Consider the following 24564-nt stretch of genomic DNA (forward strand, 5'->3'; position numbering starts at 1 on the left):
TATCATTATGCTTTTACATATCTCGTGTATTGAGCCTAAAATATGATTAAAAGCAGTCTTTTGAGCAGCCTCCGCTCTCTTGCAATGCAAGTCTATTATGTGGTGGGACAACTGCGTTTGGGCGGCTTCTCCTTTGATTGTCGTAAAGTAGGGCAGCAGCAAAAGAATATATTTTTTCTTCTTTATGCCGGCCTCGTCTGCAGCATAAAGGACATAGATTACCGTTTCCGACCCCATGTGAAGCAAATATTACATTCTTTAGAGCGGCCTTTTGAGTCCACGGACTTGGCCCCCATATCATTTGAGTTTGACTTGGCTATTGCTATAGAAATCTTAATTCACCATGAGGATTCACCGTCGTGAAAAAAAATGGCTCTTTGTACCAAATGGCCTTTGAAGTCTGGATCAGAATATTGTAGCCCTTCATCAAACTGAGCAGTGAAAGTAAGACTTAACACATTCAAGTTGGCCTCCTTTGAAGACAAAATAAAGTTTAGGAATAAAATGTTACAAAAGTTTTTGAGGAGAACTTTGATTTAACCGCTCTTTGTACTTTTATCGACAAATTAATTAGTTAAAAAAAGAAACACTTTAAAACACATTTCACTTTAAAGTGTTGAAAATAACCCCATTTGAATTTTAAAAAATCTGATTGGCTCAGCAGTTTCCACTTAAGTCATACAAGATTTATTCAAAATACTCACAAATTACAAGGCAGTTCGGTACGCATTTTAAGTGCCGCTCGTTTTAAGATATTTCAAAAGAAAAAAATATATATATTGACGACAATAATACAAAAATCACAAAATGCCCACTTTGTTAAACATGTAGAATTTCACGGTCGTATATCAAATACTGCTTATGAAACAGTTGAATTTTCGAGCCTTTGCACAAATGGGAAATTAAAAAAAAGTCTGTAAACATGAAGAACTGCAGTAAGAAACCGCTCTGAGACAGATCCTTACAAAACATCAACACATCCAAAGTTACAAAATTTACAAATGTACATCTGTTTTGCCCAAATCGAAACATGCACTTTGGTTCGATAATACAAAAAAATCCTCCGAGATCAGATTTGAAAAATAAATAAAAACATATCGAATTCAAAACTCGTCATTTACAAAATAATTTGACACCAACATGCCTAGCCTACAATAAAGTAGCATATAGTCTGTGACGGATTTACACGACTCTCCCCACAAGTAGACCAGTGGGCCGTAATAGGCACTGAGCCAAGCATCTTAATCGCTGAGGTTTCAAAATATATTCTTTTTATTGTGCCTGGAAATTAGCACGTCTTTAAGGTTTACATTTCCCTTCAATGTGGTTTAAAATGCGTCTCTTGGCTCTGGGTGTCTGGCTCATCCAAAAAGGGGGGCCTATCCAGGCATATTCAGGCACCAAAGCCAAACTATTTTTAATAGTTGAGCTTTTGGAAATGTGTTCTGTCTGAGTCTGCTCTGAGTGAGCAGGTTAAAACGCGTCCCTCGGTCCTGGGTTTCTGTACGGTGGCTCGTCTGCTGGGTCGGGCGTGGAAGGCCCACTGGGCGGTGTCTGGGCTCCGCTGGCACCTGAGCTGTGGCACACGTACCACTCGCTTAAATTGGCGGGCTGCGAGGAGGCGGCTCCCACGGGCTCCGAGAGCACCGAGGAGGCCCCTGGCTCCCGGCCCAAGTCTGAGGAGGGGGACACGAGGGACGGGGTGGAGGACTCGTAGCCCGAGCTGGGAGGGGGGGACTTGCAGTGCACCTTCATGTGTTTCCTCAGGGAGCTGGGGTGCGTGTAGGACTTATCGCAGCCTCGCACTTTGCAGTTGTAGGGCTTATCGCTGGTGTGGACGTGGGAGTGCTTTTTCCTATCGCTGCTGTTGGCGAAGCGTCTGTCGCAGCCGTCAAACTCACATTTGAAGGGCTTCTCACCTGTTAGCAGCGAGGGGGACACAATGAAACACAAATCAATATATTTAAGGCGTAAAAACAGACGTATAACGTCAAACAGAGCATTTTATTTTATGATCAAATCTTTGTAGGCCTGTAAAGAAGTCATTTCTAATTTCTAGCAGTTTAATATCATTATTACTATTTTTAATATGAGCATGTTTGAAAAGGTGAAAGATTCAGAGTATCAAAAACTGAAAAAATCAACAAGTATCCATCAATGTTTGACCATATGTAAATAAACTAAAAGTTAAGTAAACATAAGCTGGCACAATGAAAGCATATTCTTTTATTATTATTTTTCATTACTATTTCAACAGTTATATTCTCTGTTGGCACAGTAAACACACTCCCCCCCTCTGCTTGCACTTTCTAAACTTTGCGTGTTTGGACAGACCTGCCACGCGCCTCAGCCTGGTGTAAACAGGAGGGCTGAACTCCCACTGTCCTGGGTCTATACCTGGCGTTTGCATGCATCAAGGCATACGTCAAAACAGACAAGCTAAGACGCACACACATAGCAGGCCTTAACTTTAAATAATGATGAGTGGAAAGTAGCCAGGCTGCGCCTATACTGTGCGCTTTTACGCATAATGTGTGCCTGCAAATGCTTCTAATTCTGCGTCCCAATAACACGTTTTTACCTGATTATGACAAGGCAAAAAGGAAAAAAAAAAGACAATCTGAATAAATTATGCGGAAATCATCCAGTGCTGATTTTTCTCCTCCGATTAAAGCTTTTGAGAATATGTAATTGCCTCTGTCTAATTACACTTGCGGGTTTTGAATATCAATTTGACCTTCAGCTGTTGGGTTGAGAGAGCCAATCAAGGATATTAGTGTAGTACAAGAAAGCGTCGAGGAACAGACCCCAGAGGGCAGCCCCAGTCGTAAGCACACTTTCGGATAGGTTTTAAACATGATACCAAAAGACCAGGCCCCTTGGGAGCCAACACACAGAAATAATTTAACAGATTTGTACTTAGGTAATGTGAGCAAATGATATGAATAATACATAGGGCGCAGAAATGAGAGCAGAAGGGGGGAGTGTGCCATGCAGCCACCGTAGAAAAAAAGAGGAATGTAATCATTGTGTTCATTTACAAGTGTGACTCGACATTTTGAGGCCCCCTTTTTTCCTCCCTCCTCAACTAAAGCTCCACGTCACTGGGTCACAGAGGCGAGCAGCCATATTGTGCCATTATATGTTTTTAAAGTTAAATCAGAGCTGCATTGTGCACACGTCAGTCATTCTATAGAGGCAGACAGCTCTGGCAACCTGTTGGTGAATTATTTTAGCCCGTGTGCACTTGTAAACCTGTTGCTTTGAGGTTGGGTATCCCAAATGATGCCGAATTTTCACCACACATGCATGTCATATTAGTTTGATGAAACACTGCTAATATGAGGTTTGAAAAACTGCATTTTCTGCAGCTTCAAGTAAAAATATAATAAACCAAGCTGGCTCTCATTATAAGCAGGCTAAAGGGAAGAAAAAATGAAACTGCAAAAAAAGCAGCAGGAAGTGAAGGGGAGATGAGAAAATGGAAGCAAAATCGTCATGCACCTTCCCAACCTTGCAAAAAAAAAAGGTGCATGCAAAAAAATCCTAACGTGGGCCTCTCTCTTTGTGCTTGTGGTGCAAACAAGAGGTTGAACCGTCAAACGCTTGAGTGAGCTGTACCTTAATCCCCAAGCAAGCTCGACCTTTAGTTAAAAAAATCCTGCAAGTATGCTGGTGCAACTCATAACAAACAGGTGGCATGCACTAGCTGTTGCGCGCAGCACAGATTGATTAACTGGCTATTAGAGGGGGTTTTCAATGCGTAAAACTACAGAAAATTAATTAAATCTTAAAAATAAGATATGAATTCTGCAAAACATCGCTTAACTTTAGTTTAATTGCATGCAAAATCTGTGAGTGGATTTAAATTTGCAGTTTAAGATTTTTACTGTTCACATTAAAGCAGCGTTTCCAGGTATTAAAATGTATCCACTGACCTGTGTGCGTCCTTTTGTGGATCTTTAGGTTCTCGGATCTTGCAAACACTTTCCCACAGCCTGGGAACGGGCATGGAAACGGTTTCTCCCCGGTGTGCACTCGGATGTGATTTACAAGTTTGTACTTGGCTTTAAATGGTTTGCCTTCCCTAGGACACTCTTCCCAAAAACAGATATGGTTCGCCTGCTCGGGTCCTCCGACGTGCTCCACCGTCACATGCGTAACCAGCTCGTGCATGGTGCTGTAAGTTTTGGAGCAAAGTTTCTTCGGCGAGTGCTCCGGCTCCAGCCACTTGCAGATGAGCTCTTGCTTTATCGGCTGCCTCATGTAGCGGAAAAACGCGCCGGCTCCGTGGTGGTGGTGGTGGTGAGCGCTCAGATTCATGTTCAGATTCAGTCCACCGTAGCCGTGCAACGGCGAGGCGGAGAAGGGATCAGCCCTGGAGCTTGCCACTTGACTCAAGTGCTCAGACCGAACGTACATTTCTCCAGGTAGTCCTAACCTTATTTGTCCATTCAGCGCTTGGCCACCCGGTGATCCGCTAGAAGGCTGGTCGTGATGGAGTCCGGAGAAGAGGGTATGGTTCCCAGCGTCAGGGTGGTGACCATAGTGTCCGGGATAGCTACCTGTTGTTGAGACAAACATTCCGTGGTGAGAGGCTGAACCAGCAGTCTGGTCAGTCAGAACTGGCATGGCTTGAGCTGTCAGATCTCTCCGGATGAGGAAATCCCTACCTGCGGATAGAGCCTGGGCCGTGTGAGACATAGAATAGGGCACGGATGTCGCCTGAACCGGGCCAAAAGCTCCCGTTTGACTGGAGACCACTTCACTGTGGCCTGCCATATGATGATTGTGGTGGTGGTGATGGTGGTGGGGATAATGATGGGCTGGGCTGATTTTGAGGGCCGCGGAGTGCCCCATGTGTTCTGGCCCGAATGGACTCGGCCCCAGGCGGGGTTCCGCAGTAATCTCCCCAGGGTGCGAGTGAGCCATTGAGTGTGGATGGCTGCTGAACCCCGGGAAGCCTGTCACGCTCTGAGGGGTATGGTGGTGATGATGGTGATGGTGGTGAGCCCCTGCCAAGTCAACTAATCTCAGCGCCGTGTTCCGTTTGGAAAACGTAGGGTCCATCACGGGGCTTCCCAGTGCATCCACGCTCATTACTTCCTAATTTTAGAATAACTTGACAGCAGGCAAAATAATAATGATGATGACAAATATATTTTAATCGCAATGAAAAATAAAGAAAAAAAGACTTTATAAAGTTAAGTCTATCTGCAGACTACATGGAATCCCATTCGGTTGAGAGGCAGCAGCAGGACGCTTTGATACTGAATAGAGATTCATGGTAGGCGCTGCAGCCCGTGGAGCTAAACAATCACCCTGCGCTCTAATTGGTCAGAGCTCGGTGATTGACGTCACCAGTGACAGTTTCCAACGTGAAGAAAAATGTCTTAGTGACAGCGAGCGGCCAGCGCGCCTGCGCAGTGCCTCAGGCAACGCTTGAGAAAAATAGTTATGCAAAGATTATTGTACAATAAAAGTCTCAAAAAGTTGATCCAGATATACAATCGCCTTTCTTTTGTCGCAGCGAACAAAAGCGGCACAGCTATGAAACAGCAATTTCCCCACGTTGATTATGCAATTACAACACAGCCTGCCTCGCTAGAGCATGCATATTGTCCGTATAAAAGTTGTAAGGATCATAAATAATGCAGTGATATCTTCATTTTGCCCCGCAAAGCGTGAAGAATAACTTTACGCACAACTTTACGCACGTAAACGATCGGCGTCAGCGGAGAAATCCTCCTCAGCCAAAGCAAAGGGAAGCTCCACGTGGGAGTTTGAAATAGTCCGGAGTACACAGCATTAAAATGCGCTTTTATAAAACAGCCATATTAACTCATCGAGTCGTCTGCTCTTCCGCGTGTTCGACAGCGATGACTCGCTGCTCCGCTCGGTGGGATCCGTGAGAGTAGAAGTGTGAGGAGGGTGAGCTGCGGCCATTGTCCCGAGGAGGAAAAAATGTAATGGACAGGACCTGTTGTTATGATCCGGGGTAATTTTGCTTTAGACCAAGGACGGCAGCAGATGAGGGTCACAGGAGGTGGTGCCGTTGCAGAGTTAAGTTCAAAATAAAACGTGTGTGCTGTAAGTATCAGTTACTCTAACACTATCCAACCGAGTGTAAAACAGAGTGAGTATTTTCTGCTTTTGTTAAGAAAGATACGAGTTATGGATCATACTTATGCAGGGTATACTGTTTGTCTTTAACTGTGCAATCGTTGTTTGAACATTTTTCTTCACGTGACTGTTACTTTTGAACTATCAAAACTTTTTTGAAAATTTAGCGTACACTTTCAAAAAATGCTGCGTAATGTTTTGGGTGTTACTGTACTTTTTTACTGTCTCTCGGCGCGTTTTTCCTCGGAAAAGGCGACATCTAAGACTAAGTTTCCTGAAAACAAAAGCAGGTAAATTCTAGTTACAGTGTCATAATTAACTGTAATTACCCTGACCCTTTTGAATTTTTAATTGCTTCAATTCTGTCTTTTACTGTACACCAGAATCTGCGTTACGCTCTGTGTTGTAGGTATGTGTGAGGTGTGTATTTGGAGTAATTTTGTGGTTAAAAATAAAATAGTGCGTGAGGTGACCTCAAAGAAGGTCACATGAAGCCTTGAGTGCTTTGAAGTTAAAAGAGAATTTAGATTTATGTTTACGTCTTTAATTCTCCTCAAATTACTTTTGATCACTGCAGAAGTTATATAATATACACACGAGCTCATTAACGTCGTTACCTCCTCACATTTTACTTTCGTTTGCGAGAAAATACATCGAAGTATATGTTGGTTTTGGACATAGATTAAAGTAACTTACTCAATTTTTCGTAATAAAAGGCAACTCTCTCATTTGGTTCATATATTTGCTCTGAGGAAAAAATACAAACACTACATCCCAACGGGTTTGTTCCTGTGAATTGACTTGTCCGAATCCACTGCTGACAGCATCACATCCAGCCACGTTAGAAATTGAGTCAATATTTTGAGACATGACAGATCCAAAAGATGTTTATTAAATGGCTTTTGCGCATGGGGTTCACGAGGCTCACAGCTGTAGCCTTCAGAGACATCACAGCAACCAGCGTAGTGCAAAACTTTGAAGAGCTATTTCTGGTCCAAGTTGTGCATGCACTCCCTCAGAAACAAGTACAACAGAGGAATAGTAAAAAACAAAAAGCTGAATACTGAAGAGATGCTTCGTAAAAGCTGCTTTGGCTATAGTGGCTTCCACTAAATCCAAAATATTTCCTGGAACCATTTTGGATTCTACTGTAAGATTCCAGAATGTTAGATCATCAAAATGTTAGAGGCGTTTTAATAAGGGCGCATTTATACTTTTACGCACGGAGATTAAATGTAAGCCATTTTACGCACGTTAACTTTAAACGTACCCAGTTGTGTATAATTCCAAAAACTCCTTCCTAGGCTCGGAAAGTCCTACTTTACTTGTTGAAAGTCTGATTACATCAGCTCCTTGACTTATTTTTCCCATTCTTACCGTTTTCCACCTGTTGAAATATTCCTCAAAATTCTGCAAATCAAAATGGCGAGCTACCTAAAAGCTCCAAGTTTGTAGCTGTAAAGTTGAGAACACCAAACCTCCCCTCTTTGCCTGGCCTCCTAAGACTGACTCGCTCTTTGCAAGAAAACTAGCCTGGTAGCCAAGAAGATATTTTAATGGTTTGCATGGCACGCCTGTGCATGTGGCTTTGAACTCTAGCAGCCGGAGGTTCCTGCAGAGAGCGCCGCAAATCCCACTTGATAACTTCGACAACCCACAACGTTTTGCACACAGGTCATGCATCACTGACCTGCAGATAAAATAAATAAATAACAGAATGAGTAAGATGCACAAGCAGGTGAAAAACATGATTGATAGATTTAAAAAAAAAAGAAGTGTCCGTGATATTAAAGATTGTGAGATTGAGTTGCTACTGGTGGGAATGATGATGTGGAAATCTAAAGCACAGATGTTGAACTGGTGTGAGCTGAAGCTTTGTGTTCAAGGGAGAAACGCAGGGCTGTAGGACAAAACAAAAATGTTATGTGGGTTTTTTACAAGTTAATAAAAAGGGAGCTTTAACGAGAGTGATGACAGTGTGTATCTTTTATATCAAACATCAGGGTTTTCTATGATGAGGCTCTAAAGAAAGACGTAAAAGTATCTTTGCGTGCCTATGAAGGCGCACCTTTAAATGCTTTAATGCTTATTTACAACCCTCTTTGTAAATCATTGTTGCAATAAATTAGATCGGATTCCTAATTTATGCTTGTGGTTTCTGCTCCATAAAGAGAATGCTGGCCTTCTTTTTTTAAGTTTTAATGCAATGTTAAACATGTCTGAGCTCTAGGTTGCACAAAAAAGAAGAGTAAGCAATAAAAACCAAAAGGTTTTCTTAGAAATGAAATGCACTCAAGTTAACAAAGACAATGTGACACATTTGCTTCCCATTAATGCAGAATGTGGCTGCAGAACGTGCTGTGACTCTGTACAAGGCCGCTTCTTGTTCCTCTTCCTCAACTTTTTTCCTGTTTTGTTTTGTTGTGCTGTTATTCAGCCTTTTAACCAAATCCACAGTCAGCAATCTCACAATATCTGGGATTGATGATGCACAGAGGCCAATAGAAGCGTGGGCCCTGCTCCGTGGATTGTTATTTGGTGAGTGGATGTTATTGGGGGGAAAAGGGCCTCCGACCAATGAGCGCGCAGCCCCTCGCGCCACGTGATCGCCCCCCTCCTCTCCCATTCATCAGGGCTGGACTGTGTTGTCTTTTCAATTCATTTATCTGCAGGAATGATTGCGACTATCAGTCTAGAGCTCACCGCCTGACTGAGGAGGTGAAAGTTGCGCCACAGGAAGATAAACCGCAAAAGACAATATTGCATGTATACATGATTCCGCGCGCGCATCGGATGAGCAGTATAGGGGAATTCCTCGCGTCTTAGAAAGTAAACAGAAAATCGGTGGATTGGAGAGTTTGCTCAGTCGAGTGTGGGTCCAAGAGATAGAGAGAGAGAGGGGGAGGAAGAATATCTGCGCGTGAGTTTTTGATTTCTGCTCTCAGTCGTCTCGGCGAGTCTAGACTGAAGATGCTCTTGGACGCAGGACCGCAGTATCCCACCATAGGAGTCACTACTTTCGGCTCCTCACGGCATCACTCAACAGGCGAAGTCACAGAGAGGGAAGTGGCGCTGGGGATAAATCCATTCGCGGATGGGATGGGCGCCTTCAAAATCAACCACAGCTCCCACGACATCGGCTCCGGACAGACGGCGTTCTCCTCCCAGGCACCCGGCTACGCAGCAGCCGCCCTGGGACACCACCACCACCCGACCCACGTTGGCTCTTACTCCACGGCGGCGTTCAACTCCACCAGGGACTTTCTCTTCAGAAATCGGGGTTTCGGGGACGCGGCTGGGGCGCAGCACAGTTTGTTCGCCTCCGGAAGTTTCGCAGGGCCACATGGACACTCAGATGCAGCGGGGCACCTGCTCTTTCCTGGGCTGCACGAGCAAGCCGCGAGCCATGCGTCTTCCAACGTGGTCAACAGCCAGATGCGGCTGGGCTTCTCGGGGGACATGTACGGACGAGCAGACCAGTACGGCCACGTTACGAGCCCGCGCTCCGACCACTACGCGTCCACCCAGCTGCACGGCTATGGCCCCATGAACATGAATATGGCCGCGCACCACGGAGCAGGGGCCTTCTTCCGATACATGAGGCAACCCATTAAGCAAGAGCTCATCTGCAAGTGGATCGAGCCTGAGCAGCTGACGAACCCCAAAAAGTCGTGCAACAAAACTTTCAGCACGATGCACGAGCTCGTCACCCATCTGACGGTGGAGCATGTGGGGGGACCCGAGCAGACCAACCACATCTGCTTTTGGGAGGACTGCGCCCGAGAGGGAAAGCCGTTCAAAGCCAAATACAAACTTGTGAATCATATCAGAGTACACACTGGAGAGAAGCCTTTTCCGTGTCCGTTCCCCGGCTGTGGCAAAGTGTTTGCACGATCGGAAAATCTAAAAATTCACAAAAGGACTCACACCGGTAAGAGCAGCTTAAGAGTGCGAAAATTTACAACCAGATCCCGATCATCCAAAATATGCATGTGATCCAGGCTATTATTTATAAGGCAGCTGGAGTTTCTTCTCTGGCATTCAGGCCAGTTGTCAACAGAAAATATTTCACCATGTGTGTGTTTCTAAGACTTGTTATTTTATGCTTTTTTTTCGAAATTTATGGTTGACATTTTAATGTAAATAAATGCCTTAATTTATGAGTGCAATTCAGTTAGCCTTAATTAATTTGCTTTAAGCGAGTTATCATTTAAAACAAAAAAAAGAAAAAAATAATAATCTCACAAATTTTTAACATTAAAAATAAAAATAATTATTGCAATGACGTTTTCCCAAAAATGAATTTCACCTGATGTATTTTTATTTTTTATTTAGGTGAGAAGCCTTTTAAATGTGAGTTTGACGGCTGCGACAGGCGATTTGCAAACAGCAGCGACCGCAAGAAACACATGCACGTGCACACGTCGGACAAGCCATATCTGTGCAAAATGTGCGACAAGTCCTACACACACCCCAGCTCCCTGAGAAAACACATGAAGGTAAAAATATATTTTTGCAGCATTTTATTGTTTTTTAAAAAAAAATGTTGCAGCTGCTTTGCATGATGAAAATGATGTGGAAATGTGCTGAATTTTAAGAAGAGAGTGCATGCTTTTTTCCTAGAAATTCAGAATCATAAGTTAATGTGCCTTGACACTTCCTTTCTTTCTTTTCCTTCAACCGAGAAATGAGATTAAGATCTTAATGAGAGTACTAATGTTTTGGCTCTGCTTTGTTTGGGATGTTCACATCAGTCAAATCACATCTTCTAATTGTTCTGGATGATTTTCTTATGTCGTGAATCTGCGCAAAAAAACAAACAGCATACGCTGGATTTTTTATTTCTCTTTTTTTTTCCATTATTGAAGGTCCACGAGTCCACCAACCCGGGCTCGCAGCCGTCTCCAGCGGCCAGCTCAGGCTACGAGTCGTCCACACCCCCTACCATCGTGTCCCCGTCCACAGAGAACCAGAGCAGCAGCTCCATATCACCAGCAGCCTCAGCAGTGCACCACACGAGCAGCCACAGCACGCTGACGTCAAATTTCAATGAATGGTACGTGTAAATATTTCTGAGAGAAAAAAAAAGACTGTTGCAGATTTTAAAAAAAGACACAAACTGCTGGGAGCAGAAAGACTTTTGGACTGAGAGAAGCCGGGGAGGCCCAATCGATCATTTTATTGTGAAAGAGAGAGAATGCATGGACAAAGAAAAAAAAGAAGGAAGCAAGGACGGGAAGTTTAACTTTTTTTCCCTCTTTATTTTTACGAGAGACTGCTCAATCTCAAACACAGCATGCAATCTGCGGGCCATGAATTTTTGTACATAAGGATTTCACCTACATTGGGGAGAAATGTAATATTTTATTTTGTAAATATCACAGTTTAAGGGAAATTTGTGAAAATGTGGTCCCTAGATATATGGAAAAACGAGATGGTTTTAAGAGTATCGCGATTCTTTGAGAAGAATGTTATAGTTGTGAACCAAATGTGAATTATTGAGTATTACTACAGTCTACACGTCGACCTAACCGACTCTTAGTATTAATGTGCTTTTGTAGCCTATTCAGTGCAACATTTTCGTCCAAGGTCCAGTTTGAGTAGCACAGTATCATTGTTGTTATTTAATGTCATGTCAATAAAAATCGTGTAGTGGAAGCCTGAAAATTTCCGTGTCAACCTGTTTATGTACGTGATAAATATAAAAAAAAAATCTGTCAATTGCTTTGTCTGAAAGGAAGTATTATTATTACATGTAAAGTAGCTCAATTTTCCATATTTATCCGCATGTAAAGGAAACATGTTAGAAATGATCGGTATTTATGGAGAAATGCGCTCGTATGTAAAATTTAGTTTACAACAAATGTTTGGATACATTTCGTACTATATTAAAGGATTAAAAAATACCAGAATGCATTGCGTTTGGGGATTATTGGTGTTTTCATTGTGCTGCGGATTTGTTTTCAAAGCATGATTTTTTTTACTCTACGGTGACAACTTCCCTGACAGTCAATAAGAGTGTAACCCACTCCCCCTCACTCTGCATCTTCTGTTTATCCAAAATTAACATCCAACACTTTGCCCTCCAGTAATGTGCAAATTAAATCGATTAATCACGGAGGTTGTTCCTCGTTGTAAAAAAAAAAAAACAACAACAACCCAGAATAGTTTGTTACTTAATTTGTCCGGCAATCTAATTTCTAAATCTAATTTATTTTTCCCTTCTTGCGCCCGTTTGTCGGATCTCATAGAGCCTCAGAAAGCAGAGCTGTGGAGTCAGTGTGGCCCCCTCATTGTTTCCTGGCTGCAGCCTGCTCTGCTTGCTTGACCGGCCCATTAGGCAGAGATCACATCAGCAGCAGCAGCAGCAGCAGCCTGCCTCTGATCACGGTTAACACTGCCAGTGTGCAAGATGTGGCAGTCTGCGGCTTTGGCACAAAATGCTGCACGAAAATTTGTGCGTAAAACGCAGACATGTCGCCCATGTGTGCGTCCGCGTGCGTGTGCGCCATCAGCCAAATAAAAAAGAGACGAAAACATCCACGACTGCCCGCCATTCTTAGATGATTTGTCGAAAATGTATTGAAATGTATTCATATTTTCTTTTCACGGACTATTAAATGTGGAGATAAATGAAGGATGGTAATAAAATGACTTTTTCGACTCTATTTAACTCTATCTGCTGTGGAGAGAGAGGAAAAACACGCAACTCTACACGCCGCTGTTCGAGAGAAAGTCACTTTGCAGCTTTATAGAAAAATGTTCACATGTAACTGCAAATATAAATAGTCTAAAGTGGCTGTGTTAAAACATTCTCATGTGGTTTTCTAGGCTGGCGGGATACTGCACAAACACGCGCCATATTTGAATATAAATCTGCTGCTAGATTGACAAATAAGTGCTCCAAAAACTACTCAGTACAACATTTGAACTTGAGAGACACTTAAAATGGAACATTTTTGCACTCGACTCCAGGCTAATAATGTTATAAAAAATCAGTGAATATAGTTAAGTATTTTTTATTCCCCTTACATGTGTCTTGCTAAAACTAAACCTCCACATGCCGTCGCTATCTCCTCCTGAATGCAAAGCATGCACTTCGCCTAACGCTGTCTAATTTCCATTCCAGGCTTCCGTCGTCTTACTTTACACTGAACCTAAACATGAAAATAAAATGCTCGTAAAGAGAGGAGTCGAAGACAGGCTGCAGCGCGTCTCCTATGTGGAGATGACGATGACTCCAGATCAAATAGGAGAAGAAAAAAGACAACATCCACTTTCAATGTATTTACGCCCCAGTCTGGAAATGACAAACACTCAGATATGGGAAAAGCGCAGGCGCCAGCATCATGAATATTTATCACCAGCAGCACTTGTGGCCAGTAAAGCAAGCCTGACGTTTGTGTTACCAAGGTAGACAGTGTGCAAGCTTAGCTGCGCATCAAATATCACACAGAACAGATTTTGCCTTTTTTCTTTATAGTGTTTTGTACCTGAAAAAATACACTTATAAAAGTCGAAATTAATTTTTAAAAAGGCCTTTTGGCCACTCTTTTAATAGCTTACAGGCATTTCCTCCTACAAATAAAGCTTTAAACTTGCATTTTACAGCAATTTATCCAGGGACTAGTTTTCCACAATTTGCAGCCACTGACACGCGGAGTAACTTCATTCCAAGATTAGTAGAAAACTCTAATCCGTGCCCCCCACTTCCACCCTCCCTTGATGGATGAGGTGCCCATGCCTCTTGCCAGCACTCTGATCTGCATGCCCAGCTGCCGCCACAGCACCCAGAAACTAAATCGACAAGTTAAACATTTGCAACTCGGTTTAACTATTAGGTATCCGGATATAATGTGCAAGACAGAGAGACAGAGAGGGGTGACATCAAGGCTATTTTTAAGTTTTAAAACTTAAGAGGTGCACGTCATGAAATATCTTGTGAAAAAAAAATGGCATGGTATCCCACAGACTCCATCTGCTGAGCTCAAGAGTCCTGATGCAAAAAGGTCAAATTCAAGTCAAGGCCACTTTCGTTTCTTTGGCAAGGAGGAAGCTATAAAACATTTCAGTGTCGGATGATGAAGTTATCCAGCCTACAGTGAACGTCTCAAATTCAACAGGAATTAATTCTATCTTTAACAGAAAAATGTGCTTCATCTTTTGTGTTTATCTTGCTCTTTTAAAGTTGGAAAATAGACCGAGTTTTAATTTTATTTTGGACATTTTTTTAAATAAGCACCAGATAAACAACAAAATAAATTTTGAATAAACCTATTTTAAATTGCAGATTTGTAATTTTCTTCCAATGCTACATATAAAGCATGTATTTAAAATTTCAACACATCAAATACATTTAAAAATGAAATTTTATGAATCATCCTGTCTTTTATTTTGAAAAATTAGTTCATCCACCGTCAGAAACAGCACGTCAAGCTATCGACTAAAAAAAAAAAAAAAAAAAAAAAAAAAGGCAACAAAAAACTTCCATTTTAATTCTTTTACGGTCTCAATAGTGATTGGCTGATGTTTGGTGCCCAAACAGTTCACAGCTCTTTTATTTAAACTCGTCTCTGATTGGCCCATCCATCTCCGCGTGTCCCATTCCGTGCTCGTGCGGTTGAGGGGTTCGTTATGGTGAAACATCGACGCACGGTGACCCCACGTTGCATCAGTTGTGCTCTCTGACACGCTATTAGCTTTGGAGGCGTGCAGGAGATTTGTGGAGGCGCTGACACGGTGTTGTCGCGTCGCCTTTGACGTGTTGCTAAATGAGGCCACTCCAATTAGCTCTTTTAGCGACAGGGTGACACTGCTGCTGCTGCACACCTCTGCGGAGCGAGCACAGCTTACCGAGCCGGAGCCACACGGTTGTTCAGGCGTTTGAACGTGAAGTTGTGACGTTGTGATATAAAACTGAGCTGTTGTAAAGGTAGTAGGCTGCGCTTTTGGTGAAAAAAGGTCGCTGACAAGGTCAGAGGTGGCTAGAAATAGGGGAGAACAGGGCATGAAATACCGGAAACGCTATTGAGAGTCCCCTGGCAAGAACATGCTAATTTAAAGGGCCAATCCACATTTTTTTCCCTCTCTTTAAGGCACATTTTTTTCACTTTCAGTGCTCATAAATAATTATTTTGTGATCAAATATTAACACTTTTTGTTATTCGTGACTTCAAATGTACTCACATTTTAGCTGGTTTTAAATAAACATTAATATTGTTGTTAGTTTGTGTAAGACCAGGCAGTTTTAAATCTTGCCTCACTAATTTCATTAAAGAGCTGCAACCCTTTTGTTTACATTCAAGTGCAGCTGGTTAGCTAAAAGGCACAAACAGCACATGTTTTGATAAATTCATCAGCTGTAATGAAATGAGACCATATTTAGAGTGTAAAACGTGCTAAAATGAGTGATGCATATGGCATGTTAATGTACTGTTCAATAGAGAGGTCTTCTCGCTTACCGAGCAGCTTGTCGACATCTGCTTATCTGATGAGTCTGATAATGACACGCTATTCCACAACGAGGATGACCGGCCAAAGATAATCGCTGACAGATTTCTGCGGATCCGTTCCACATCGCAAGTGCTGTTGTTGTCACAATGCATCTCGAGGCAGCCTCCAGGAAAAAAAAAAACATGGCGAAAACAGATGAACTTCAAGGTTATTGTAGTTTATAGAGACATTAAGCCAGATTCCCACTTATGTTTGTGTTTCATCCTGTTGCATGCTTTGGGTTCTTCAATTCAACAATAAGGCCCGATTAACCCATTAGCTGTTGTTCTCTGTGTATGGCAGATGGACTTTTAAATTGGTAGCAGACTTTAGTGATTTCTCAAGCTTCACATGTTTTGAGGCCTGCATCTTAAGTTGTGACTAATCCTTCAAAAAATAAGTATTTTACAGTTTTAGTGAGTGAATTCCTTTATCAAACAATACCATTAGCTTTCCTCTGAGTTTAAGATAATGTTTTTCTTCAGTTCTTTAGCATGTGTGCAGGTTAGAATTTAAAGTTTACGGCGCATCACCTGGGCCGTCATAGTCCAAAACATAAAAAGTAGTCCTGAAGCCCAGGACATTGTTAGAATAATTTAAAATCAAGCCTCAATCAGCCTCTGTACAACCACTTTCTCACTGGAGGAATTTTTTGTTATTTCCTGTTTGGCTGCAGCCTGATACCTTCACAAACAGGAGGCAATAAATACTGATTGCTTAGCTTGCCAGTGCAGACATTTTTAACTAAATGGACACATTTTGGTTTGCAGGGAGTAAATTATTTAAGAAAATTGCATTAAAACACATCAAGAACTGCTGCTTTATTCACTACAGTGTTAATGTCCAATTTTTTATCTGCAAACATCCTTTGCTATATAAATGTCTTGGCTCTTTTAATGGACGCACATCCATCATTAGTCCATCCAGCCATCATTATAGTCATCCTGTGTGGCTGTGTGCTACGTGAATTAATGCTATAGTGTGTCCATCTGTAGATATTTTCCATTTCTCTCTTTAGAAGCTTTTCTAACTTGAATGGAATAAAACTGCGGCTTAGTCTCGAAGCCAAAACCTTAACCCCTGTATTAAAAAGTTACAGCTCAAAGGAAGCATGCTGATTTTTAGAAACACAGGCCTCCAGTCCATTCTGACTTCTAGTAGAAACAAGAGAAGGAAGTAAGCCGAGTAATGCAACGCTTCAATCATAGCCGATATGTTCCGCCTCTCTGCAGTGCATTCATTTCTAATTACACATCATAAGAGAAAGAGAGTGATTAAAAGTGAAATTTGGCAAACTAAACGCTGTGTGTAAGGTATCATCATAACGATGGGCCTGGCATGAAGCTTTTTTTTTTTTTTTTTTTTTTTTTTTTAACCAGCTGCAACAGCAGGATGCAGGTGGAAATGCAACTGGAGCCAAAACAGATCTGGAAGCAGAATATGTCTATTTGTGCGATGATGTGTGTTTGTATGACCGTGCAGTGAGTGTTGAACTGCTGTAGGATGAAAAACGTATACAGAAGTGTGGCTCATTACAAAGAAAACTAGGGACAAAAATCCAAAAAAGGTATAGATTTTATCCATGCATGAAATCATCCTCTCATATTTCCCCATCTCCTATGGTGGGACCTGTGTGCAACAGCTACTCCTGTAAGTATCTCACTGTTTGATTTCACATCTCCAGCTCTGATATCTCTCGATATCATGGTTAAGTGATGTACTGCGAGTGAGAATGGATAATGTAACAAGGTCACATCATTTTGAGAGGCGGCTGTGACCTCTGTGCTTCTGCTAAAGGGAGAACGTGTGTGAAAACACCTCTCTAACAATATTAAACACATACCCGGCCAGGATAGGGAAACTGTTTCAGGCAGCAGCAGCTTTAAGCACGAAGAGCAGGGAGGTGAAACTGTGAGGTAACGCATCCCGAAACTGTTCTGTTAGTATGCACTAGAGCAGTGGGTCTCAGCTGGGTGGCATCAGGACCCTCCACCACCTCCTTAATGAGAAATCACGATACAAATATCCAAAAATTTGCACAAGAGTGGATTTTTGGTGATATCTGATATGCAAAAGAATTGCTTGGACATCTATTTCTTAGGACAGGTGCGTCAGAGAGCAGGGTATCCAGCAAACAGTTCAAAGAATACTCCCGCATACTGTCCACCTTACAAAAAAAAAAAAAGGGTTTATTTGCAACATTTCAGTACTAGACCTTCATTAGGCAAAAAGACTTCAGCTGATGTAGGTCTGTTGGTCCAGCCTAAAACTCAAACTTATTCATACAGCTGATTAGCCATGTCTGCCATCATTAATACATATCTTTTTAAAACACCCATATCAATAGATTTTACTGTGCATTCCCCAAATATTTTCTAATTTCTTTAATAACAAAAAATGTTGCAGTTTGGACTTGAAATGCAACAAAATATTTGATATTGTACAGCTAACATATTTAGAAAGAACATCATTACCGCAGCCCAGGAAGGACAAGCAAGCATACATTTTATTTCACTCCATTTACAAAGATAACATGCAAATTTGGGTTGTCTTCTAGAGATGCTGAGAATTTAAAAAAACAGTTTGGTCATTTAAGAAAATTTGAAAACTTGTAGGTTGCACAATATCGGTATATCCGATGCTGATATTTACAAAATAGTTTCAGCCGATACTGATATCTATATTCATATTTAAATATAGTTTAAACCTAAAACTGCAGTTCTTAAACACACTTTCAAGTGTAAGGAATGATGATGAATAAAGAAAAGGACTTCATCTGAAGTAGGTCTGTTGGTGTTGCTCAAAAATCCATTAACTTATTTGTTCCTAAGATCAATATTTTTGCAGATATAGGCAGATTTTTGGACCAACTTATCGGCAGAAATTTTCATATCTTCTGATACCAATCATTTTTTTAAAAGATTTATTTTGGGGCATTTTGTGCCTTTATTTGATAGAGGAGGACAGTGGATAGAGTGGAAACAGGGACAAGAGAATGGGTAGAGACATGCGGGAAAGGGCCACAAGGTGGATTCGAACATGGGACGCGCCTTAAACCACTAGGCCACCTGCGCCCCAATAATGACCTTTTGAGCCAATATCTGCCGATACCTTTATCACACCGATAATATCGTGCATCCCTAAAAAGTAAGTCAAGATGTTGCGTAAACAACCAAAATTTCCTTGTTCTTTAAGTCAAATGAAGTACAATGAAACTAGAGGTGCACCAGTGTATTGGTTTAACATCAATATCAGATGATATTAACCCTGTTGACAAAAATCGGCCATTGGAAAATAATATGGCGTGAACATTTGTAGTAGGGATGCACAGATGCATTGGTTTAACATCAGTATCAGCCCTTTTAACAAATCAGCCATCAGCAAATATAGAGGACATGAAATTATGTCAGTAGCAGATGTTTATCTGCTGTTTCTCATCAATTTAATGCTGATTTAATGCAGCTGATTCTGGGGAGGGTTTTATTAATAGGAAGAGGATGTGACCTCTTTGACAAACTATGATCTGTTTTTATGGTCGTACATGATAGAAAATGTAGGAATTGTGGGAGTCTTACACCAGAAGAAGTCATGAATAATCATCGGCTTAATTGTAATTTTAAACATCACATCATCCTGACTTTACATCGGGGCATCTCTAGTTAGTGGCCAACGTATTGGCAGCTCAATTATGGCAAAACTTATGACAATTATTTAAATTAATATGGAGATCACAATTATCAAACATGATTTCTCACCGATTTCACACCACCTATAGCAAATGCTTTTATTGAACTTTACCTTTCAGAACAAAACAAGCAGTATGTGGAAATAAATGAGCAATAAAATAAATGGCTATAAAACGGTTACAAGGATTAAATAAAAATATATCAACCATGTTATTAAGTATTGGTGATGTACTCTTGACACAAAAACCCAGATACATTTACTACACGACAAAACCCATGAACAAAAAAAATAACACGTCGTATGCTCAAATAATCATTTAATCATGATCTTGTCATCTTGTTTTTGTGATTGTTGGAAGACAAAATTTACCCAGCACTAGCATCTAGTACACCAAACTGCATCATATCATCATATAAAAGATTTTTTACTGGGTATAAAGTTGCCTGTTGGACAAACTTTGATCTGCTGGCATGGTCAAAAATGAGAGAAAATGTTGGATAGCAGGAGACTTACACCAAAGGAAGTGATAAACAACACTGGCATGAGCCCTAATTCTAATAATCACTGCATCTCTGCATAAACTATACAGATGTGCGGCATGGCCAGTTAGGGCTTCCGTACATCCTCTACTTTTTGCTACGATCTCTATTCCACAGATACACATTTGTGACCCCCTGAAAACGGCTCTGCGACCCACTCTTTGTTCCCATCCCACCAGTTGAGAACCACCGCACTAGACTGCATGCAAATAACACGTATATAAGAAGTTTGAGTAAAGGGCTATTTCGCAAAATCTCAGTGGATGAAATTGTAAAAATGTATGATTGATGGTGTAAAATATTTTTAAAAAGTGTAACTTCCTGTTTCATGGCATTCATCTCAGTATGATGGTAACATTTATGATTACTCACTATATTCCCTAATAGTTATTTCAAATAAAGCCTCATCTATTTCCATCATTACAAGGCTGCTTATTCCAGTTGCTCAAATCTTACTCCTAGTTTGATTGATCATGATTGGACAGACTTCTTCTACTCCAGGTGTTTGTTGTTTATTATTTCACCACCTCTTTCAATTAATCACTAATTAGTGTTTTCCACCTGCGTTGCAAATTCAACCACAACTGGTGCCAAAAGCCCCACAATGCCAGGAAACAGATCAAAATATTCCTCCTTGAAAGGCCAGGATTTCAATAGAGAATTACAACTTCATGACAGTCAGTGTGAGGATTTTAGATTTAATGACAACAACAAATGACCAGAGCTGATTTCAAAGCCTGCCGTGTCAGGAGGTTACGTCCTGGCTGAGGTAAGGTCACAGAGCAGGTTGTAACATGATCTTTAATGTCTGTGCATGAAAACACGTCAATGTCAAAGTGGAATGTCATTGAATAAATCTGCATCAATAAAGATTTTTTTTCTAAACTACAAAAAAGGGGTCAAACTCTCCCTAGATCTTGGTCTAAATCCACTTTTCTGCAATAACATGGCAACATGTAGAGCTGAGCATTCTATATAAAAGTTCTTCTCTGCTAAGCTGGGAGGAAAAAACGCTGTACTCCACTGAAAGGGCAACTAAAAGCACTCACAAAAGGTCAAGCGTCTGCAGAAGATCAAGTCGAAGCTTTTACCGACAAATAACGTCTAAACTTGGCACTATTGGGGAAAATGAGGACTGCAATGTAGACGAAAGTTTCTGCTTTTGGAGCACAGAGAAAAGCTGCACGATGGGAACAGATATTTCAACTTTAATTCTGTGTGTGTTGTTTGAGGCTTACTCTGAACTTTAGCAGTGTAAAACTGAATGTTTAAACTCTGCATGGCTTCAAACTGATGGATCTTTAAAAGCAAAACAGTACACGATTTGCCTTGAATTCAATATTAAGCATCATATATTAATAAATAACCACGTTTTGATCCACTGTGTTTACACACACCAAAGCAAATAGCAGGACTAGTGTCACATTTGTCTCATGACTCGTCTGCAGCCACTTTTTTTTAACCATATGACAGCCCCCTGCACTGCATCCCCGCTCAGATATTTGGTACAAAGCCGAGCGCAGCAGTGGTTTGTGTCTAATGGACGAGTGTTGATAAGTCCTTTAAAAAGAGCATCCAGCTGAACTTCTCGCTGAAGGTTGTTTCCAAACTTACGACACTGTCCATCTGTCATCGCTTTATAGAAAAAACGCCAACCCCCCGCCCCACACTTCATCAGGCAGATAAATGGTGGCATGTTGATACCTAATGGCGAGTGGAATTATTGTTTGAAAGCAGTTATTTCGACAAACAATTTAAATATGTATATATTTTTCAATCAGTGCAGCAGTTGTTTGTTTTTTTTTCTCTCCTTATGAAGGGGTTCAGGCTTCAAAATCTTGAACTGTGGGAAGATTGGCTTTGTTTGTGGTTGGATCTGGTTAATTTGAAAAGTAAACATGGAAAGATGAATGCAAAAAATAGACAAAAACACCTGATTTGGTTGACATTTTAAAGTCTTTAGGTTTTCTAGTCAGAATGTGGGTCACATTAAAGACTTAATCAGGACTCCATATTTTTCCAATTATATCAAATTTGGTCATGGGTCCAATTTTACTAAAATAAACCCAGCCTTCTAGTCTCCTTTTGTAAGAGCTATCACCCTGATAGTTATACAGCATATCAAATAAAGAGAAAATAGAAAACAAAGCCTTGTCTTTGTGCAATAGTCAAACATAACTACTCAGACAAAATTATACATTTCAAACAATATTTTAAAGGTTTTCTTCACTTATGTTTAATATCAGTGATGTGAAGTTAAAGGTTTTCATAGTACAAATTAAAAAATCTACGTACACTGAACCAAATCCAGGATCTTCACTCATTTTTAAGTCCTAACACTGTGTGATGTTGGTTAAATAGTGCTGATAATAAAAAAAAAACATAACTACTAAGTCAGTATCCCCTCTGTGCAACAAAGTACATTTGTTTGATTAACTCAGTCCTTAAAGATGATTTTTCATCATTTATGTGTAGTATTAATTATGTAGGGTTCAGGGTTTTAATAAAAATTTTACTAAATTGGAAAAAACTCACACCAAAGCCAGACTTTTGTGCCTTTATTTTCTCCTTTGATGTCCTAAAACCATGTGATATCAGAGTACTGTGCTGATAATACTAGATATCAAATAAATGGGACAAATAAACTACAAAGCCGTCCTTTGTGGTGCTAAAAGTAAAATGAATGAGAAGATGAGCAGATAAATTGGTGAAAATTACAAGATTTACAGAATATGTTACAGGTTCTCTCCATTAATATTTTCCGTCAACAATAGGGGTGTCAGATATTTGATTTTTATCAATATACTATTATTTCCAAAATTAATTCAGCTGTTAACAAAACTGATGTGCACACCATGTTCATGTTTTATTGTAGAGATGATCAAGTGTCTCCAGAGCTACACCTAAGCTGTTCCTCTTACTGTAAAGGTTTATACGTTGCATAAACATAAAAAAGGACAAATATCAACACGTGGAAGAAGTACACAGCTATTGTACTCAAGTAAAAGTACAGTTACTATGGTTACAATTTACCAAGGTAAAAGTGCTGGTCTATAAATCTACTCAAGTGAAAGTAAAAAGTATTTAGTTTAAAGTTTACTTTAAGTACTGAGGACTGAGTAACTACTAGGGCTGAATGATTTAGGAAAATAATCTAATTGTGAGGTTTTTATTTACCTAATATTGCATTTGCAGTTATTTTTTAAGCTCCTTATCTTGTGCATTTCTCAACAAACACAGCCAGTAAATCATTCTATATTATAACCAACACAATATTAGAAAGATTAAACGAAAACTGTTTACGTCTGCAGGCTGGTCATATATGATAACATGATGGATGATTCAGCATTATTTACACATCTTTATTCATCTATTTTACATATCCCAGTCGTAAATGTACTGATCTGTTTAGCTGAAAGCCTTATAGCAATCATTATGAAAACTAGGGCTAAGCAATCTTGAAAAAATCTCTGACTGTGATTACTTTAACTCATTGCAAATAGAGGGCTGCCATGTTAAAGGGAATGCTTATTTTTAGGTCATTCTCATTTTAAAGAAGAAAAATGTTTACAAAAGTCTGAAAAATAAGATTTTTTTTGCAAACAATGCTAGAAAAGAATAATGTTTCATTGTTTGCCTGAGTGCAGTCGGAGATGTTGCGATTGAATCTAAATTTAGATTAATTGCTGAGCCTTTATAGCTACTGAGGCGTTGTACAATAAAATATGAATATTCCTTATTGGAATAATAATAGTAATGATAATAACAATGTGAGAATATGGGTCTCCAACCAGACATTTCAGGGAAAGTCACACCTGTGATTAAGTAAAATATAACAGCTGTTTTTGTTTGTGTTCTCACGATGTGCTTCTGTGTAGTCAGTAGAAGTGGGAAAAGTACCAGAGTATTGTACTCAAATAAAAGTACAGTTACTCTGGTTAAAACTTAGTCACAGAAAAAGCACTGTTTTTAGAGGGCAAGTGTACAAAAAACTACTCAGTTACAGTGATTTGAGTAAATGTAATTAGTTCCTTTCCACCTCTGCAAATATCTACCATATATGATAAATGCTTTTTTTTTTCAATTTTTTGGTGACTTCCTGTACATTAAATATAAAAATTTATTTTAAACAGTACACAACAGTAAAACCAAGCTTCAGCCGCCATTTTTGAGAGCTACTGTAACTACCTGCTAACAGAGAGGGAGAAACAGAGAACTAAATGAAAATAGATCATTAGTATAAAAATGAATTCTTCTAACTATGCTGATATGTATATCGATGTGTAGATCTGATTTATCAGCTGTAAATATGGGAATACATTTTTCTATCTGTCATACATACAATTACCTTTAAAAGCTAATAATAGATAACAATATCAAGTAAATGGTGTTGCACATTCATCGCTAATAATGCACAGTTTAAAGTAAAATAAAGTTAAGGTTGTCATATAATTAAAATCGTTAATCATGATTAATCTCAGAATTTCTGCAGTTAATTGTGAAAATTACTTTTGTTGGATTTCAAAATTCCACTATTATGCATTAAAACCAAACTTTGTGTCAGCTAAGAGTTTTGTACTGTCTTAAACTTAGAGTAATTGCCTTCCTGCTTGTATACAGATCTGCTTTTATTTTGAAAGAAAATAAGGAAGTTAGGGTAAATGAAAGATGATGACATGAACTTGACGATGGAAAGAGGGACTTGTCATGGACAGAAAAAGGA

The 24564-nt window shown here is 40.1% G+C and overlaps 2 protein-coding genes across 4 annotated transcripts; one reads left to right on the plus strand and one right to left on the minus strand.

Annotated features, from left to right (window-relative positions):
• Positions 1–753: 753 nt before the first annotated feature.
• zic4 (zic family member 4) lies at positions 754–5969 on the minus strand. 2 transcript variants are annotated; one of them, XM_041814695.1, is made up of 3 exons: positions 4674–5969; positions 3939–4565; positions 754–1919 (listed from the first exon to the last, which is right to left on the minus strand). In XM_041814695.1, the coding sequence occupies exons 1-3, from the start codon at positions 5098–5100 to the stop codon at positions 1474–1476; spliced, it is 1500 nt and encodes a 499-aa protein (XP_041670629.1). In that variant the 5' UTR covers positions 5101–5969; the 3' UTR covers positions 754–1473. The 2 variants fall into 2 exon arrangements, with proteins under 2 accessions (XP_041670629.1, XP_041670628.1); XM_041814694.1 differs by having other exon boundaries at positions 3939–5969.
• A 2740-nt stretch (positions 5970–8709) lies between these two features.
• On the plus strand, positions 8710–12020 carry zic1 (zic family member 1 (odd-paired homolog, Drosophila)). 2 transcript variants are annotated; one of them, XM_041814696.1, is made up of 3 exons: positions 8710–10054; positions 10459–10622; positions 10989–12020. In XM_041814696.1, the coding sequence occupies exons 1-3, from the start codon at positions 9094–9096 to the stop codon at positions 11187–11189; spliced, it is 1326 nt and encodes a 441-aa protein (XP_041670630.1). In that variant the 5' UTR covers positions 8710–9093; the 3' UTR covers positions 11190–12020. The 2 variants fall into 2 exon arrangements, with proteins under 2 accessions (XP_041670630.1, XP_041670631.1); XM_041814697.1 differs by having other exon boundaries at positions 10992–12020.
• Positions 12021–24564: the final 12544 nt, after the last annotated feature.

Source organism: Cheilinus undulatus, linkage group 19 (assembly GCF_018320785.1).
Source record: "Cheilinus undulatus linkage group 19, ASM1832078v1, whole genome shotgun sequence".
In the NCBI taxonomy this organism is placed as follows: domain Eukaryota; kingdom Metazoa; phylum Chordata; class Actinopteri; order Labriformes; family Labridae; genus Cheilinus; species Cheilinus undulatus.